This window comes from Microtus oregoni, unplaced genomic scaffold (assembly GCF_018167655.1).
Source record: "Microtus oregoni isolate MIOR12 unplaced genomic scaffold, Mior012 000020F_ref0000438, whole genome shotgun sequence".
NCBI lineage: Eukaryota > Metazoa > Chordata > Mammalia > Rodentia > Cricetidae > Microtus > Microtus oregoni.
Window position 1 is genome coordinate 14,212,711 of NW_024543079.1, and position 19,588 is coordinate 14,232,298.

The 19,588-nt window shown below is 39.6% G+C and overlaps 1 protein-coding gene across 1 annotated transcript in view; it reads right to left on the bottom strand.

Annotated features, from left to right (window-relative positions):
- Acss2 (acyl-CoA synthetase short chain family member 2) overlaps window positions 1-19,588 on the bottom strand; it is a 40,949-nt gene that overhangs the window by 21,048 nt on the left and 313 nt on the right. Inside the window, exon 2 of the mRNA XM_041670275.1 lies at window positions 15,020-15,215. Coding sequence (XP_041526209.1) covers window positions 15,020-15,215 — 196 coding nt within the window. The remainder of the gene's footprint in view (window positions 1-15,019; window positions 15,216-19,588) is intronic.

Sequence of the window (19,588 nt, forward strand, 5' to 3'; positions counted from 1 at the left end):
CTCAAACACACAGCAATCCTCTTGCCTCAGCCTCCTAAGTGCTGGAATTACAGGAAACATTGCTTTTTCAGTGAAGCTATCCTTGACTATTCCATGGAAGAACACTCCTATCCTTCAAAATGAACATCCTCCATGAGATCATTCATAGTTTCCCTTTCCCTTATCTAACCCCCAAACTGAAAAGTCTTTCACCCTTCCAGTGCCATTCACTTCATTTTCCTGTGATTCCCTGACACATACAACCTTGTACTGCATTTATATGGGTCTTATTTTTCCTATTGCACCCAGAGGGCAAGGGTCATGTTAGTTCTCTGCCTCTTCCAACTAAGGTCAGCACAATAGGGTACTCAAGGTCATAGTCAAAGCATCAGAAGGCTGTTAAGTGATTAACAACAGAGAAGACTAGAGATCCTTTCTTACTATCAGAAGAAAGGCATCAGATTGGAGATTTTAATACCTTACAACTACAAGTAAAGCCTGAAATAGGGCCAAAGGACTGGGAGAAAGGTGAGCGGCAGGCCCAGGTACTTGCCCAGCATGCACTAAGATCCTCCAACCTCTTATGAGAGGAGCACTAGCCAGATGTTAATCTTGGGGGAAGAAGCCATTGAGGGATGCCCTAGCCACTTTGAGATAATTCTACCTCTGTTGCCTTCACCTAGTTACACCCACTTTCATTAGTTTCCTGGATGACCATAATGGACTCCACACAGTCTCCCATTTTACTCTTGCCCCCTTTTATCTACACCATTCAGAATGCTCAATTAAAAACATAAATCAGACCACAGAGTCTCCCACCTAAAACTCATCAATAGGTTCCATTACATAATGAAGAAAAACCAAACTTCTAAACCTTGCATCTTCCTCTACCTCATCTTGTGCCGTTCTCCTCGTCTGCTTCCTAAGGCTCCAAACACACCAGCTTCTGATAAACAGAACACCCCATGTTCACTCACTAGCTTCCTGTAGTTCTTTGGATTGTTCTAGCTTATGCTAGACCTCAGTTTAATGTCAGCTACCAGGTGAGATTTCCTCTACTCATCCTAACAGCACCATCCCTTCTGGTTTTATCATCACATTCTACCTGTTTTCTCTGTGTTTTTCTCAAGTTGCACTTCTGTGACTTGCTTTTAAATTTGGCTGTTTTAGGGCCAGGAAGCTCAGTTGAGAAAGTGCTTACTGCACAAGCATGAGAATCTGTGCGGGGATCCCCAGCCCCCAATAATGCTGGGTGTAGCAGCCTGTGTCTGAAATACCCGCGCTGGAGAGCCAAAGAGATGCAGATCTCTGTGCCTTGTAGGCTGGCTAGTTTTACTGGATTGGTGAGCTCCAGCTTCAATATGTGAGCCTGTCTCAAAAAATAAGATAGCAACAGAGAAAAAGACACCCAATGTCAACTTCTTGCCTCCATACCTACCTACACACACGTGAAACACACACACCAAAACTAATAACAATCAATGAAAGAAAATTGGCTGTTTCCCCTAGCTCCTGAAGGCAGAGGCCAAGATGGTCTTATTCACTGCTAAATCCCCAGTGTCTTGCACAGAACCTTTTTTCAATAGTAGGTACTTAAATTTTTTTTCTGGATGAACTAATAATTCTGAAAGATTATTATGGGAATGAAGCGGGTTAGCACTATGTAACTATAAGTGGAATAGTTAAGTCTCTTTAGAGAGCTGGGTATACAGAAAGTCTTTCTGTCAGAGGTATCCAAAGACAGAATGTGCTCCTTTGGGAACTTTCTAACCCCGGAGGTAACACATAGAATCTGAGATTTGCACAGATACTAAAAATCAATTTCTGTCATGAGAACCAAGCAAAATCAGCCTTTCTCAAAGTATATTCAAATAATGCTAATAAAGCAGATTCTAAGACACCCTCCCTAAACACACACAAGAATAGGATTGTTGGGGCTGGAGAGATGGCTCAGTGGTTAAGAGCACTGACTGCTCTTCCAGAGGACCTGGGTTCAATTCTCAGCACCCACGTGGCAGCTCAAAACTGTCTGAAGATCTAGTTCCAGAGAATCTGACACCTTCACACCAATGCACATAAAAAAAAATAAATCATAAAAATATTTAAAAAAAGAATAGGATTGTTCAGTGAAACTATGTACCTATTTGTACTAGATGCTTCTTCAGAGAATGTAGCATTGGTATTTTTTTGTTAGAGTTTGGCATTTGAGACAGAATCTTGCTATGTAACTCATCTGGCCTCAAACTCCCGGTAATTCTCCAATGAATACTGGGATTACAAGGTGTGTGCCACCACAACGATCTTGGACTTCTCACTTTACAAATTCCCCCATATAATTTATATCCATGAAGATTATTAAAATTAACTTTATGGCCTTCCAAATTGTTTTTTACTTTATTTTATTTGAGTAGTATTGGTAATCAAACTCAGGGCCTTGTACATGTTAGGCAAATGTTCTGAGTTAGGCAAAAGAACTGAGTTACTTGTCCAAACTTTAGTCTTTGGCAATCAAGTTTCAAACTAACCCAAACTGGCCTCAACCTCTGGGAATTACATACATAACATTACAACATTATGTGCCTGGCAGAATAGGAATACTTGAGCTGGGTGTGGTGGCACACGCCCTTATTCCCAGTACTCAGGATGCAGGTGGATCTCTGAGTTTGAGGCCAGCTGGGTCTATAAAGTGAGTTCCAGTTCCAAGGCTGCTGTACAGAGAAACCCTGTCTTGAAAAACAGAAAAAGAATTCTTTGAAACTATAAAAATGAAGGAATAATGTGAAAGAGTTCTATGACCCGTAAAGCATTGCACAAATGTTAGGAACTCTGATGTAAGCACAGCCTCAGGTCATTTTCTCCTTCCACTAAGGGAGTAGAAAGTGGAAACAACATCCTTTGACAAATTAGCACCTAATGTTCCCCGTGGGTACTCCTGCTCTCACTGCAGCAGAAGGCTGAAAGAGAGGCAGAGGGAGGCATACCTCCAAAACTGAATACAGAAATCACCAGAAAGGTTAAAGAAGAATGGAGCCTTTTGACATCTATCGTTTTAACTTACCCTAAGGCACAGGAATAGTAAGTGATGGCCTTGGGGTTCCCAAGCAGATTACATTATTCTAAAGTACTGCTGTCCAACATAGTAGCCATTAGCCATAGAGAACTATCACATATAATGATCACTATATGTGATATCACATATATCACACTATATGTGATAGTTCTATATGGTGTGTGTGTGAGTGAAAAACAAAGTTTTCTTTCATTTAATCTTACTTCAAATATAAAATAACATGTGGTTAGCAGTTATCACATTAGACACTGCAGCATGATATTCTATAAATTGCTATTCAAAACATTTTCTTCTTAAATAACATGGCCTTTTCCAAAAGGAAATGTTTCCAAAACCAGGGAGGAAAGGCATGGAAGAAAATCAGTATGTTAAAATCCTGAAAACTGTATGGTTGAAGAAATTCAAACTCAGAGAGATTTGCCTGCTTCTGCCTCCTTGGTACCACTAATGCACAGCCAAGAAAATTTTAAGAGACTAAAAATTGAGTTCCTCAATTTCTGTATGTCATCTTTCCTAACATTGATCTATTTAGGAAATCTGGAGAGGATTTTATTTTCCCACTCTATTTCACAATTACCCTTTCTCCTGTGTTTTAAAAAATGCCAGTTTTCTATCCTACACATTATTATGAAGGTAGTTGAACCCTGTGCCTCACCTATCCTAGGTATATGCTTTCAACTGGTCTATAACCTCAGTGCTGAAAAAATTTTCAGGGGCACTCTATTCATATATAACAACTATTTGAGAAGCTTATAAAAATAGATTCAGGGATTTTATTTCCTAGAGATTGTGATTAAATAGGTTAACAAAACTAGAGATAGGGCTTAGCACTAAAGAGCACTATCTGCTCTTCCTGAGGACCCGGTTCTGTTCCCAGCATTTACATGGCTGTTCACAACCATCTGTGAGTCCAGTTCCAGGGTATCTGAACCCTCTTCTGCCCTCCACAGCTACTGCACAGATAAGGTTCATGTATAAACAATTTGGGCTGAAAACCTATACATATAAAATAAAAATAAATAATAGGCTGGGATGGAGTCTTAGACTTCTAACAAGATTTTCAAGTGCTTATATTTGCATGGAACAATGAAGATCCCCTGGTTCTGAATACAGTGTTACTAGACCTAGATTTACTGTTTATCCCTAATTCAGTATATGAATTTACACAAACTCAGACTCTAATTTTTTTCCTCTGTGAAATAAAACATGGAAAAAGAGAGTTGAAAGAGGGGGCTGGAGAGATGGCTCAGAGGTTAAGAGCATTGCATGCTCTTCCAAAGGTCCTGAGTTCAATTCCCAGCAACCACATGGTGGCTCATAACCATCTGGCCTGCAGGCATACACACACAGACAGAATATTGTATACATAATAAATAAATAAATAAATAAATAAATAAATAAATAAATAAAAAAGAGAGTTGAAAGAGGGGAAAGGCTGGTGTTAGACAGGATAATCGCTAGTATATCTTAAATTTGTTGATTATTTTCAATTCTCTAAATTCTTTAACTCAGTTTCAAAGAAAATCTGTAGACACAGGAAGGATGGAAACAAGCAGAATTTGGAGTCAAGTCAACAAATGTGCCTGAGTTTCTACAGTGGATCTGTGGGCTCATTCATGGAAGATCCAAAGTATGAAACCTACCCAGAAATTGAATACATGCTTACAGGGGGTAGAGGGAAAACTTAGCCGATATAAAGATCAAAGAAAAGCACTGGACTGAGCTCCCAAAGTCCCAATGAGGAACAGAAGGAGGGAGAAGATGAGCAAGGAAGTCAGGACCAAGAGGGGTGCACCCACCGACGGAGACAGTGGGGCTGATCTATTGGGAGCTCACCAAGGCCAGCTGGACTGTGACTGAAAAAGCAGGGGATAAAACCGGACTCTCTGAATATGGCGGACAATGAGGGCTGCTGAGAAGCCAAGGACAATGGCACTGGGTTTTGATCCTACTACATGTTCTGGCTTTGTGGGAGCCTAGCCAATTTAGATGTTCACCTTCCTAGACCAGGACGGAGGGGGGAGGACTTTGGACTTTCCACAGGGCAGGGAACCCTGACTGCTCTTCAGACTTGAGAGGGAGGGGGAGAGGAGTGGGGGGAGGGGGAGAGGAGTGAGGGGAGGGGGAGAGGAGTGGGAGGCTGGGAGGAGGCGGAAATTTTTTTCTCAATAAAAAAAAAACACTCCAAAAAAAAAAGATCAAAGAAAAGTAATGCCATACCTGCTCACATGTTAAGTGAGTCAACACAGGTGCATCTCTCTCCCCACAGGGCCACAGTGTAAAGCGGCTTAAAAGGTCACCCTCAACCTGATCCTCACAGCTCCCTAGCAGCAGGTAGACAAGTATTACTATTCCCACTTTAAAGTTACACGTCCAGAGGAAGAGTCACACAGGGGATTAAATGTAAGCCTGTGAGTAGGATTTGAATTCCAGACCATTTACCCCATTACACCAAATGAGCATGGAGAAATCACTCTTCTGAAAACCTCTAAAAGCACTGTGGGAAGTCAAGAACACACCCACCTACTTTGAACTTGAACTGTGGCCAAAAACGCATTTAACATGATCTTTTCAACTGCTTCACAATTTCCTGAAAGACTCACAACCTCAAGCAAGGAAGACCTCATATGCCAACTTGAACAGTCCTTGGTGGCTGGTGAGAGAGCTCAACGAGTAAGGGTGCTTGCTGCCATACCTGCCGAGCTGAGTTCAATTCTTAGAACCCTCATGGTGGAAAAAAAGAACTGCCTTCGACAAATAGTCTTTTGGCCTTCACACACACAGACACACTAAACAAACTAATTAATTAGTTAATTAATGTAAAATAAAGACAGTCCTTGGCATCGTCAAGAATCATGGGAGACATGTAGAGTTGTTTGCTCCTGGAGACATGCCCTCCACATCCCCACTTGAAATAATTTTCTTTTTTTATATTTCTTTGTTTCCTTTTTTTCACATTGATCCTAACAATTCATTCTTTTTTAAAAGAAGATCACAGCTGACAATCATGGAAGCCCCATGAGGACAAAGCCCTGATTTCTCTTGCTTATCACCTAAATATGTACTGTAGCATCTGAAACTTACCTATGAATATCAAAAAGTTTAAAACCTGGTGCTAGAGCGGTATTTAAGGATAGATGTTCACTAAATCTAGATACCTTATTTAAGAGTCTCTAACTTAATATTCACTGGTATGCAATAAATAGCAACCAATTTAGTGTGTAGGTTACATTTTGTTGGCTCTTAAGAGTGAAAAGATAGTCTTATAAAACCATGATAGTCAAGACTAAAGGACTACTCTAGACTAAAGAAAACTAAAAAGACATAGCAGCCATATATTATATTTTAATATTGTATGTCATATGTTAATTCTATTTAGCTCAGCCCTCTTGCTATAAAGGACAGTACTGGAACAATTTCCACAAAGTGGCAATGGAGTCCAAGGGTTAGGTGGCAAGTAATACATGAATATTGATTTCCTTGTTTCGGGAGTTGTATTAGTAAGAGAGGAAAAAGTTCTTGTTTATCTTACTCTCAAATTGTTTAGGGAAAGGTTATTTGTATTGTATTTGCAACTTTTCTATAAATTTGATATTTTTCTAATTGTCATAATGTTTATTTTTTAACTCCAGCTAATCCTTGTGGCAGTTCTTTTGGTTTGATTTGGTTTGGTTTGGTTTGGTTGATGGTACTGGTGACTGAACCTAGGACCCACATAAGAGCACCCGACCACTGAGCTATAGTCCTAACCTTCTTACTTATTTTTTATTTTGAGATTACATCTCAATAAGCCTCCCAGATTGTACTGAAACTTAATTCTACAGCACAGCAGGCCTTGAACTCTCAATTCTACTGCCTACGTCTCTTGAGTAGATTGCTGGCCTGTGCCACCAGACTTGGCTCCCTTAAAAACTTTTGAGACTGACAAGATTTGCTATCCCTTTTGAAAGGTAAGAAAACTAAGCCTCAAGAAGGATGTCATTATTTGTTAACGATCCCAAAACAACTAGGGCCTCTACCTACAAATCCTCAGGATGGACTTATCTTTTGTTGTTGTTGTTTTGTTTTTGAGACAGGGATCCTCTGTGCAGTTCTAGTTGTCCTGGAACTAGTTCTTGTAGACCAGGTTGGCTTGAACTCACAGAGTTTAATCCCGGCCTCTGCCTGGGATTAAAGGCGTGCACCACTACCACCAGCTATACTAATGATCAAAAGAATGTTTTTTTTTTCTTTCAGAATATAAATCTGGCTTGTCATATCCATTCTTGAACCCTTCCATGACTTGCTAGCACTTGTCACAACTGCAATTTGTGTGTTTGTAGATGAAACAAAAAAGTCCTGGTCTTTTTCCCAGAACTTCTCCCTCTGAGACAGGGTTTCTCTGGAACTTTGGAACCTGTCCTGGAACTAGCTCTTGTAGACCATGCTGGCCTCGAACTCACAGAGATCTGGCTGCTTCTGCCTCCTGAGTGCTGGGATTAAAGGTGTGTGCCACCACCACCCGGCATCCCTCAAGTATCTTATCCATATAGAATAATGGAAATTCCATTTTTTCCTGTTGATAAGACAGATGGGGAAAAAACTTAAGAGATGTGTCTTTTTGTTGTTTATTTTTATTGAAACATAGTTGCTCTATGTAGCTTATCCTCATAATCCTGTTCCAGCTCATAATCCTGTCCCAGAGTGCTGGGATTATACATATGATACCATATTTAGCTCCTTGGAGATATTCTTTTTCTATGTATTTTTTACATTTACTTTTTTTTATGCATTGTGTATGTGTACATGTATGCATGCCACAGTATATGTATGGAAGTCAGAAGACAAGTTGTGGGTTCTGGGCATCAAACTCAGGTAATCAGACTTGGTGGCAAGCTCCACTACCTGCTGAGCCATATCGCAGGTTCTTCATGGAGATACTCTTTTACTTCATTCTCTTAGATACTATCTCAAGCCAATGTAAAGTCTATTGGCTTGGCCTTCATAATAGATAAAACCTGACCATTTCCCTGACTTCTACCATTATCATTACTGTCAACTCTTTCCTGAACTATAAAAGTGGCTCTCTGCTGATCCCATATGTATTGCCCTAAGCTTGTTCCCAAGTTAAGTTACTATGTAGACTATATTTTGCACATATTCCGTGGAAAATTATTTAATGAGTGAGCATATCTCAGTTAAGGAAAAGATACTACTTTATTAAGCTTGCACCTTAACATCTTTGGCGTTACAAACAGTAGTTGACACTTCCAAAAGAAGCCCTATACCCTCTAATAAACTACCGACTAGACAAATGGCCACGTGTCAAAAAGCAAAGGCTGTGAAGGTAGAAGCATGGTGTCTGGAGGAAGGAATGTAAACTGTCTTCCTGTCTAGAATAAGTTATAATTACTGTAAGACCCTGGCCAAGTCTGAGCCACAAGTCCCTCATCTGTCAAATGCTACGAACCAGGTTAAAAAAAATGGAACAAATACGTAAGTGCAGCAAATGGGAGACGTAGTTTATTATTATAAAAAATGGAGAAATTTATAGCTAGGTGTGCTGGCACATACCTGTACTCTTGGCACTTAGGTGGCTGAGACAGGAGGATTTCCCAGTCAGGGCTACACAAGACCCTATTTCTAAGGAAAAGAGACAAGAAAAGAATCAGTCTGTCAGTCAGCCCTAGGAATCAGGGAAAGCTGTAGAAGAATCAGTCTATCAGTCAGCCCTAGGAATCAGGGAAAGCAGTAGAAGCTGAGCTGTCAAGCACAGCCGCCTGAGTAGCTAATATCATCGTGGACTTGAAAAGTCAAAGCATGGCAGCCATGTGATGTGTGAGGGAGACCACAGCTGGACTATGAGGGATCTTAGGGTTATAGGAAGCTGTATCATGTGAGGAACCAGAGAATGTGAATCAGTATTACCTCATCCATAGAACAACAAGAACACTTTAGTAGATCAAAGATCTCCCATGAACTCAGCAAGTTCCCACACACACATATCAGAATCCCTAGGAGCACGGGAAAGGAAACAGTGTAATGTGGGTCTGGGCTTCTAGCTGTGCGCCTACGAAGATTCCCCAGTGGCTTCTTACAACAATCTGTGATAGAACCGTTATTATTCCCATTCCACAGATTGGAAAACTAAGACTTAAGGAGGTAAGAATTGTTCATGTCTCTGTTGATGGGCTTCCTCCAGTAGCCAAACATTATTAGAAACACCTTGCAGAGTGACTCTGGTTTTAATTTGTTTACAGGATTGTTTCCAGGTTTGTCAAAAGGAACTACAAGACAGTTAACAAAAATATGAAAGACCCAATAATTTCTTTTGTCTTCCATATAGCATATCCTATAGGGATGTTTCTTGAGTATGATAACTTAAGGAATGGATCTGATTTGAACTCATTAATGTTTAGGGACAGTGTTAGAATGTGAGGAGCAGGGAGAATCCATGGACAATAAAAGTGATCCTAAAGGAAAACGTTCGAAGAAATTAGAGTTCAAAGACCCTAGATGTGGAATTTTGAAGTTGTAATCAGTATATTCATAATTTAAGTGGAAGTAAAAGAAATCCAGATAAAAACTAGGATGGCTAGATTAAGCATTAGCTCTTCTTAACGGGGCCTTCTTAAGCCAGCAAGTGTAGCTGAGGCTGGCCTCAAGCTCTTGGTGCTCCTTCCACTGCTCAGATGTGAGTGTTTGTGCCACCTCTCCCAGCTCTAGATTAACATTCTTAAATCTAGCTGCGGCCACATCATTTTTCTTTATAAGAATATTTTTGACATATCTTGAGAGTAGTGATCTCCCATTCCTGAACCTTATCTGCTATCAAAGAAGTGTTGCATTAAGCAGGCTGCTAGATCTTTAGAACCTCCCAGGGAGGCAAATTCCATGGACTCTGGATTCAAAATAGATGCAGATTTTGAGCACTTTTAACCACCTTCACACTGCCACGATTCCTAAGTTACCATGGCTCACCTAGATTCCAACCTTGTAACTGGTCTCACAGCTTCGACTTTTTATTCTCAATTTAAAATCGAGGTCCTAAGTACAATCCAAGTCATTGCTCATGATTGTCTAGTGCATTCTCGTTTCACCATGCACAAAAAGCCACACTCGACATTGACTTTCATTATTTTAAATGATCCAGCAGTCTATGGGCCTCAGTGTTTCCCCATCCCTCATCTCACCTGTCTCCAAACACACCGAGCATCCGCACATGCTTGCTCTTCCATCTGTCTGGAACGTTTCTCCCCCTACTCACATTATCTGCATGGCATACTGCATCATTTCTTTCAAATCTCTGCCCAAGTGATGTCACTATGCAAGGATCTTCCTTTTCCAGCCCCATTCTGCACTGTCATCCCTTTCCCAGTGATCTGCATTTTTATAGAACATCTGTCACTGCCTGGTACATTTATGTGTCTGCATGTTTGTGTGCATGTTCTGAGGACTGGATTCAAGTCCACAACCTGTAAGGGAAGCCCTAACTGAGCTATCTCCTCAACTCCCATTTGTCTTATTTTGTTGGTTTACTGTCTGTCTCTTTACATTGCATAAAAAAAGAATTTTGGGTTTTGCTCAGAACAGTGCCTGGTATACAGTAAGTCCTCAAGAAGTATTTGTTGAAGAAATAAATTGTTCCTTGCATAAACCTTTTAGTCTAAAGAGACTTGATGAGTTTTGTTTTGTTTCTGATCCAAATTATTTTTATTTTTTGCACTTTAAAAAATTAAAGTATAAAGCCGGGCGGTGGTGGTGCACGCCTTTAATCCCAGCACTCGGGAGGCAGAGGCAGGCGGATCTCTGTGAGTTCGAGGCCAGCCTGGTCTACAAGAGCTAGTTCCAGGACAGGAACCAAAAGCTACGGAGAAACCCTGTCTCGAAAAATCAAAAAAAAAAAAATTAAAGTATAATTACATATTTATACTCCATCCAACCCCCTCCCAAATCCTCTCTTTACTCTCTCTCAAATTCATAGTCTCTTTAAAAAAATTATTATTTTATATATGTGAATAAATATATAAATACAACCTGTTGAGACTGTTTAGTATTGCTTTATGGATATAGTTTCAGAGCTGACCACTTGGTGAGACTTGGTGTTTTTACCATCCAAATATATAGTAATAGTGTTTAATATCTAGTAAGCTCTTTCACCATGCCAGTATATTGGAGATGAGTTTGTTATCCTATTAATCTTATTCAGTTGACAACTCCATAATATAAAAGCTATTTTAAGTATATTTTATTTTCTGCTCTGGGTATTTGGAACTAGGTTCTCATGCAACCCAGGCTGGCTTCAAACCCTCTATGTAGCCATGTTTGGCCTTGAACTTCTGATCTTTTTGCCTCTACCTCCTGAGTTGCTGCTGTTTAATTTTTTTGTTTGCTTTTTGGTGACAGCAATTTTAAATAACTATTTGGCCTCCCCAAATAGAATGAAAACCCTATAATGTTAAATTTAACAAACTTATCTGTCTTTTAAATTTCAATTTGAAAATAAATTAATTTAACTAACACGGCCAATTTCTCTTTTCATCTGTCACAGCCTAGTGTTGGACTCCTTGAATGAGGCAGTATCTTATTAAAGGAAAGAATAGTTGACTAGAAGTAAAACTATCTGGAGATTAGTATCTGTTTTATCTTCAAATTAGTATATAACCCTGAGGGAAATCACTTTCCCTTTCTAGCTGATCTTAGATCTGCTAATCTATAGAGAAAGTTGACCTATGTGGACTCTAACAGTCACATACAATTCTAAAAATAATATCATTCCATAAACATTTATTATGTGCCAAGCTGAAGTAAAAGGCCAAATTCTTCCTTGTGGCAGTTTTATTTTAGCTAACTATAGCATGCTTTTAGCTGCAGCATGCTCTTGAGAGGGCTATTTTCCTTGTGCATATATATGTCCCAAGACAAGACGGGAACTGCAAATGTGGTATGCTAATAGTACTGCATTCATTAAATGACACTATTTGAGCTGAGAAGAAAGCGATACAAAAAGAAGGCTTGCCAGATATAACGACTCATGCCTGTAATCTCAGTATCCGGGCTGAGGCAGGAGGATTGCCATGAGTTTGAGATCAAACTGGGTCACATAATGAATTCCACAGCAGCCTGGACTACATAGTAAAGACCCTCTTGCAATACATATACATATATATATATATATATATATATATATATATATATATCACAAGCCTGGGCTCAAATACTAGCACTACCAAAAAAAAAATCACTAAAAATTTTGTTGTTTAAAGCATCAATAAAAAAAAAAAGTAAAGGTGGACCTTAACATAGAAGACTTGGGGGAGAGAAAGAAGGTTCTAGAATATACATGTAAGAAATTTTGGGACATTCTGAGTACATTACTAAAGCAAATAGTACAAGGAAAAGATGGGAGGCAACTAATGACTCCAGAAAAAAACAAAAAAAAATCTGTACAGGAAATGAAAAGCCGGGACATAGCTCCATTGGTGGGACACTTTTCCTGCCACGTACAAGTCCTCAGCGTAAACTGGGCATGGTAGTACAGGTCTACGATCCAGTCGTCGGTAGAGGGAGGTGGAGGCAGAGGATCAGAATTTCATGGCCATCCTCAGCTACATAGTTACTGAGGCTAGTCTGAGATATGGGAGACCCTAGAGAAAAAGCCATGATAATACATTTACTACTCTTATAAAGACTGTGGTTTGAATTTAATTATTCAAAAATTATCTTTAGTGAAAGGGAGAAGTTAGAAGAGTGTTTGAGATTTAAATTCTCATCTATGATAAAAGGAAGCCAATCTCTCCTTTTAAAGCAACTAGAATGGGGGCTGGAGAGATGGCTCAGAGGTTAAGAGCACTGACTGCTCTTCCAGAAGTCCTGAGTTCAGTTCCCAGCAACCACATGTGGGCTCACAGCCATCTGTAATGAGATCTGGTACCCTCTTCTGGCCTGCAAATATACATGCAGACAGAACACTGTATACATAATAAATAAATCTAAAGGAAGGAAGGAAGGAAGGAAGGAAGGAAGGAAGGAAGAACGGAAGGAAGGAAGGAAGATCTGCTCCTGGCAAGCTGACCTCTAAAAAAAGACTAGAATGGGGCAGGGCGTGTAGCTCAGTGGTAGAGCAGTTGCTTAGCATGTGCAATGTGCAAAAGTTTAATCCCCAAGACCACAAAAAGCAGCAGCATCAGAGGAAGAAAAGAAAGAGAAGGAAGAGAAAGCAGTGTAAGAATATTTATAAACATGGGCTCAACAAGGGAAGCAGCTCTATATCTAGCATATTTGCACTTTATCTTATTAGAACAAGTGCAGTCCATTCATAGTTGACTATAAGCATAAAAGAATTGAAAATTAATTGTCCAGTTGATATCACCTTATTTAATAACACCTGATACAAGGCTGAATATCCAATCTTTTTTTTACAATTTTTTATTATTAAGCGTGAGAGAGAGAGAGAGAGAGACAGACAGACAGACAGACATAGACAGAGAGAGGCAGAGACAGAGGCAGAGAAAGACAGAGAGTGCAGGTGCCTGTGGCATCTACAAGAGGGCATCAGATTCCCTGGAGCCGGAATTATAGGTGGTTTAAACTGCCCAGTGTGGGTTCTGGGAAATAAACTTGGGTCTTCTACAAGAGCAGTATGCTTTCTTAACCATTGAGCCATCTCTCTTCAGTACCCAGTATCTTTAAAAATTCTTGTTGAACAAGTGATCATGTAAAAGCCAAATAATACTGTCTTACCACAAAGTTATAGAATTTTGCATTGGAAGTAACTTTGTAGATTATACAATGCAGTGCTTCCCAAATTGGTGTTCCATTGAACACTGGTTCTTAGAAAGAGTATTAACATACATCAGGGCTCCAACACAGACAAGTTTGAGGGGGTAGTTGTGTGAAGGTAGATCTAGGAGGAAACGGGGAGGATGGAGTTGAATATTATTGTAAGAAAGGATCAACAAATTAACAAAACATTTAATTTAAAAATAAATCTTGTCAGGTTCCCGGGTGGTGGTGGCACACACCTTTAATTCCTTCACTCAGGAGGCAGAGGCAGGTAGATCTCTGAATTCGAGGCCAGCCTGGTCTATATTGTTGGTTCCAGTTCAGCCAGAACTACACTGAGAAACTATCTTGAAAAACCAAAAAGAAAAAGAAAAGAAGAAATCTTGCCAGGCATAGTGGCTTTTGTCATTACTGTGAGCATCAAATAGGGTATTTCTTCAGCTCCTAAACATAGTATCTAACCCTTAACTCAATAAAAGGTAATGATAACAATGATAGACCTGGTGAAAATCTTAACATTCATTTTTTGTTCCAAAGCAAGAATGAAAAAAAAAAGCAACCTAGTCCCTTTCTCTTCTATATACCCACTCTTCTCACCTCCAACCACAAACCAAGAACAGGAGGGCCACTTCATTTCATGGTGACTCTGTCACTAGAGATTGTGTGATCTAAAGAAACTAATTTTCTTGATGCATTATTCCTTACTGAAATATCAAATCACTGATTTTTGCTTACTTTTCTTGGGTGATGTAAGGATCAAGTAAGTTGATAGAATTTACAGTACTTCATGACAGTCCAGTGTGGATGGCAAACAACTGTAATTCCATCGGCTAACAGGCTGAGGCAGGAGGGTTGTTACAAGTTCAAAACCAGTTTTCACTACATAGCAAATACCAGACCAACCAGAATTTCTCAGTTGGACTCTGTCTTAAAAAAATTTAGAGGTAGGAGTTGAGGGTAGCAAGATAGATCAACATGTAAAGGGCATTTGTCCCCAAAGCCTGATGATCTGAGTTCAATCCCTAGGACCCACAGTGTGGATGAGAGAACCAACTCTTGAAGTTGTCCTCCGACCTTAACATGCCACCCACATTGATTAATTAATTAATTAAAAAAATTTCAATTTAAAAATAAAGTGTGCTGTGAATTATGAAACACTATATAAGTATGAGATTTTTATCTGTCACAGACTATAAATATTTTTACCAGTAAAAAGCAACTTTATCGCCAAGTTTTTTCTCGTGGACATTTCGATCCAGCACATTGTAGCAGATGTTGGTAGTTGCTCCTTTCATCCACTCGGTGAATATTTTCCCTTTGGTCACATCGAAGTTGTACTGGAGGAATGGGCCAGGGCATGGGGTTTTCCAATAAAATTCCTTGGCAATGTTTCCCCAAAACTCTGCAACAAAAAAAGATGCCCACATATCACTAGGTATCTCAACCATATTTATCATCAGATGGGTTACTAGCATGTGCACAGGACCAAATTACAACCATCCTGTCCCAGGACTCAGTATCTGCCTTATCTAATTGCCTGCTATTCTCCTGCCTACAGTTTATTCCTGAATCTCAATTCAGATTGTTCCTTCTATACCCAAAGCTGTCTATATGAGTGTAGTAGCACACATTATTATGATCCAGGCACTTGGGTGGAGGCAGAATTATCAGGAGTTCAAGACTAGCCTTAACATAGGGAATTTAAACCCAGCCTTATCTCCAGTACACACACACACACACACACACACACACTTGAAAGTATCATATCCGTGCAGTATGTAGCATAATGGCCAGTACCCAGGAGGCAATCAATAATTAAGAAATTATTTGCCCATATAGTCTTCCAAGATCATCTCTTAGTTTGTTCATTCTCACTTAGCAATTATTTATTGCTATTTGCACAAGTGCTCCTGTGTGCCAGGTGTTACTTAAAGCTATTTATATGTATTATTATTTAGTCCTTACTACATCCCTAAGAGGTATGCATTATTTTGTTTCTTCTTATAGATTTGAAAATCAAGGCTTGGAGACATTAAATAGTTTGCCAAGACTTCACAGGTTACTAAATCAAGATTTGAATTTCCCTGAGAAGACATGTTTGCTAACTTTCCAAAGACAGGCATATACTTTACTCCTGTGCCAAGAGAAAGTGACTATTTTGGTATGAGAGAAAACCAAGGGTTTATCTTTTGAGAAACTATTTCAGACCGAAAATAAAGAAACTTATCAGCAATAATTTGGTATATTGGAACAAGACAATAAAATTGAAAGCTAAAGCACATGTTATACCACCCTTCAGTCTATTAAGGAAATAAAAATGAAATCAACTCAAGGTGCTATAGTATACCTATAAAACTAGCAAAGATTTTTTTAAATTTAATTCTATGCTTTCACTACATGAGATCTGTCTAGAGAATTCGATACTTTTATACAGTAACAACACTATAAGAATTGTCTGGCAAGAATTATGAAACTTTTTTGAACCTTTATTTGCTAACTCAATTTTGGTAATATATTCCAAGAAGATAATCCAAAAGAAGGAAAGAAGGCATTACTAAAAAGGTTTCTATAGCAACACTACAAAGTGAAACTAGAGGAGGGTACAATGATGTGGGTCTGTAATCCTAGCACTTGGAAGGGAGAGCCAGAGATTCAGGAGTTCAAGGCCAACCTCAACAGGAAATTTGAGGCCAGTCTAGGCTACCTGAAACCCTGATTTAAAAAATTCATAAATAATAAAACCAGGGCTGGAGAAATAGCTCAATTCACGAAGTGCTTGCCACACAAGCGTGAAGATCTGGCATAGTAACATTCATTTGTCATTTTAGTGCTTTGAGGGCAGAGACAGGTGGGTTTCTGGGCTTGCTGTGACACCCAAGCTTGTCCTCTAGTCTATACACACGCACACCTTAAACTCAAAAAGCCCAACAATTAAAAACTGGTAAAAACTAGTAGTAAAAATTGCAATATAATAAAATACTGAATGGTCATTTTAAAAAATAAAAACTGGCATTTAGTGATTATATGTAAAGATGGAAGATGAAACTAATTAGGACTGGACTAATTTAATCATTATGACATAAATTTATAAGGTATATATTATATTAATTTCATAGGTAAGAAAACTGAAGTTCAGGTGGGGCTTAGTTAAGTAAATAGGCACAGAAGGGATTGGGCAAAACCAAAGACATGGAAAGGGACTTTTGTGCAGCCAGGATATCAAGAAGATCTATCTAGAATGAAGAATGTAATAGAGAATGGTAGAGATAAAATTGAAGAGTGAGGGTAGATGACCCAGAGGCTTGGAAAGAAAAACTGAATCTTAATTTAGGGGAAATATTTTTAAAAGCCAGGCATGGGGGGGGGGGGGCTGGAGAGATGGCTCAGTGGTTAAGAGCACAGACTGCTCTTCCAGAGGACCCGGGTTCACTTCCCAGGACCCACATGGCAGCTCACAACTGTCTGAAGATCAGTTCCAGGGGATCTGACACTTCACACCAATGCACATAAAAAAAATAAAGTTAAATAAACCATAAAAATGTTAAAAAAAAAAAGCCAGGCATGGTAGCATTTGCCTATAACTGCAGCACTCAGGAGGAGAATGGATCACCACAAGTTTGAGTCAAGACTTGTCTGTATCTACATAGTAAGTTGCATGCCTGTCAGGACTATATACCAAACCCTGTCCCAAGAAAGAGAGAGAGAGAGAGAGAGAGAGAGAGAGAGAGAGAGGAGGGAATGAAGAAGGAAGGGAAAGAGGGGGAGGGAGAGAAGGAGGAAGAAGAAAAGAAGGAAGAAAAGATAGACAGAAAGGAAGGAAAAAAGAAAAGAAGGAAGGAGAAAGAAAGAACATTAGTTTTTTACAATACCATATAAAAGAGCATTCCCGGGATATCAATCTAATGATGTTTAGATAAGTCTGCTGGAACAACTGAAGGCATTAAGGCTAGGGAGGAAGGGACAAATTAGAAAACCGTCTCCTGCTTTCCGTAAAGCTTCTATGGAAATTGGTAGTAAGGGTCAGTCTGAGAGAGATTTTAAAGTAGTATTTGACAGAATTCAGTGAAAAACAAACTTTAGAGTCAGAGAAGAATAGCACAATATTCAGAGTATAGTTCTCTAGTCAGGATCATGTGGGTTTACACCCCAACCGTCATAAACTTGGTTTATGACCTTGTGTAAGGGAATTAGTTTCTCTAGGTTCCTATTTCTTCCTCTGTAAAATGTGGGTTGTTCTCAGGCCAAATCAAACTGAAACACTGCTTAGTAAACAATAGGAGTTCTATAAATTCATAAGGTATAAGAGAGATATCAGAGAAAACGATGATGCAAGAGGTTTATAGTTTGGGGCCGTGCCACTGACACTACCCCAACTGAAAACAGAAAATTAAGGCAAAAGAGAAAGAAAGAAAAAGATAATGGAGAAGAAAGCAGGCTCGGGAGAGAAAACTGGGAAACATCACTCTCAGTCTCGTTTGGTTCAGTGTAAATCTTCAGGATGTGTGAAAAACAAATGGTCTATAGTGCTATGAAATTTGGAGCCTGAATATAAGTGAAATACAAGGTATGAGGCTAGATACATAGACTAGGAATTACTAAGGTAGTACTTAGCTTACCCCAGGGAAACAGATGTAACTCATGATGGAAGAAAATACAGAAAGAGAAGGGAAAAGGCACCCAAGGACTCAAAGTTGGACACTACTTGTAGCAATGAACAACTTCACACTTGATTTAATACGATTTTGCATTGCTTAGTATCTGCCTCCTCCACATTGTTGTTGTCAAACAAATCATGACTTATTTAATGCCGGCTGGGCATCAAACGTTCGATAATGGATCCCTTATTACCCACTTTAGTTCTCATAATCTATGAAGCTAGTATTATCCCTATCTTGGAGATAAGGAAATTTAAGATCGGTTTTTAAATCTGCCTAAGACTGCAAGAATAGCTTTTTATGCACTTTCCTGAGTGTGATTTATGTTTATCATGCTGCCCCTCAACCGGGAAGTGGTAGTGGGGTTTTAAAGTTGTCTTTTTTTGGCAGGGTCTCATTATGTAGCCCTGTTTGTTCTGGAACTACCTATACACACAGGCTAGCCTTGAATTTACGAAGACCTGTCTCTTCCTCTTCAGTTCTTGAGATTAAAGATGTGTGCCACCAGGCCTGATCAGGATGTGTTTTCGCCCCCTGGCCTGACACGTTTTTAAAGTCACAGAATTACCTCTTAGAATCAGTGTTAGTACAACTTAGGTCCAAATTTATTTCTTAAAAGAAAAAAAAACCACTTGACATATTTACAGCTTTTTCAATCGTATTTTGGGATTGCTACTATGTTAAATAGATATAGGACCCCAAAAAGGGAGCCAGACTTGGCACTGCCGCTGAGCACAAGGAGATGAGCGCGCTAAAAATCTGAGGAGGCAACTGTTGAATTGGAAGCAAAGGTTCTCTCTCTTCTGGGCTCTCCTTCCCTCAAGGCGCACGCACCCTTGCTCCTTGGAGTCCTTCTTTTACCTCAGGGACTCTCAAATGGAACTTTCTCCTGACGGAAACCCCATAGTTTCCCCGAAGGGTCCTTTCCTCACCGAACCCCGCTTCTCCGCGCAGAACCCGCATCTCCTTGAGAAAACACCCATCTCACAAAACTGCCAGAGAGTCCCCCAACTTCTAGGAACCCTCACTTCCCAGACCCTCTTCTTCTTCTCCTGGAACACCATCTCTTCGAATCCCTTTTCCATCTCTCTCCCTCAGTGAGCCTCCGTCTGCTCCGTAC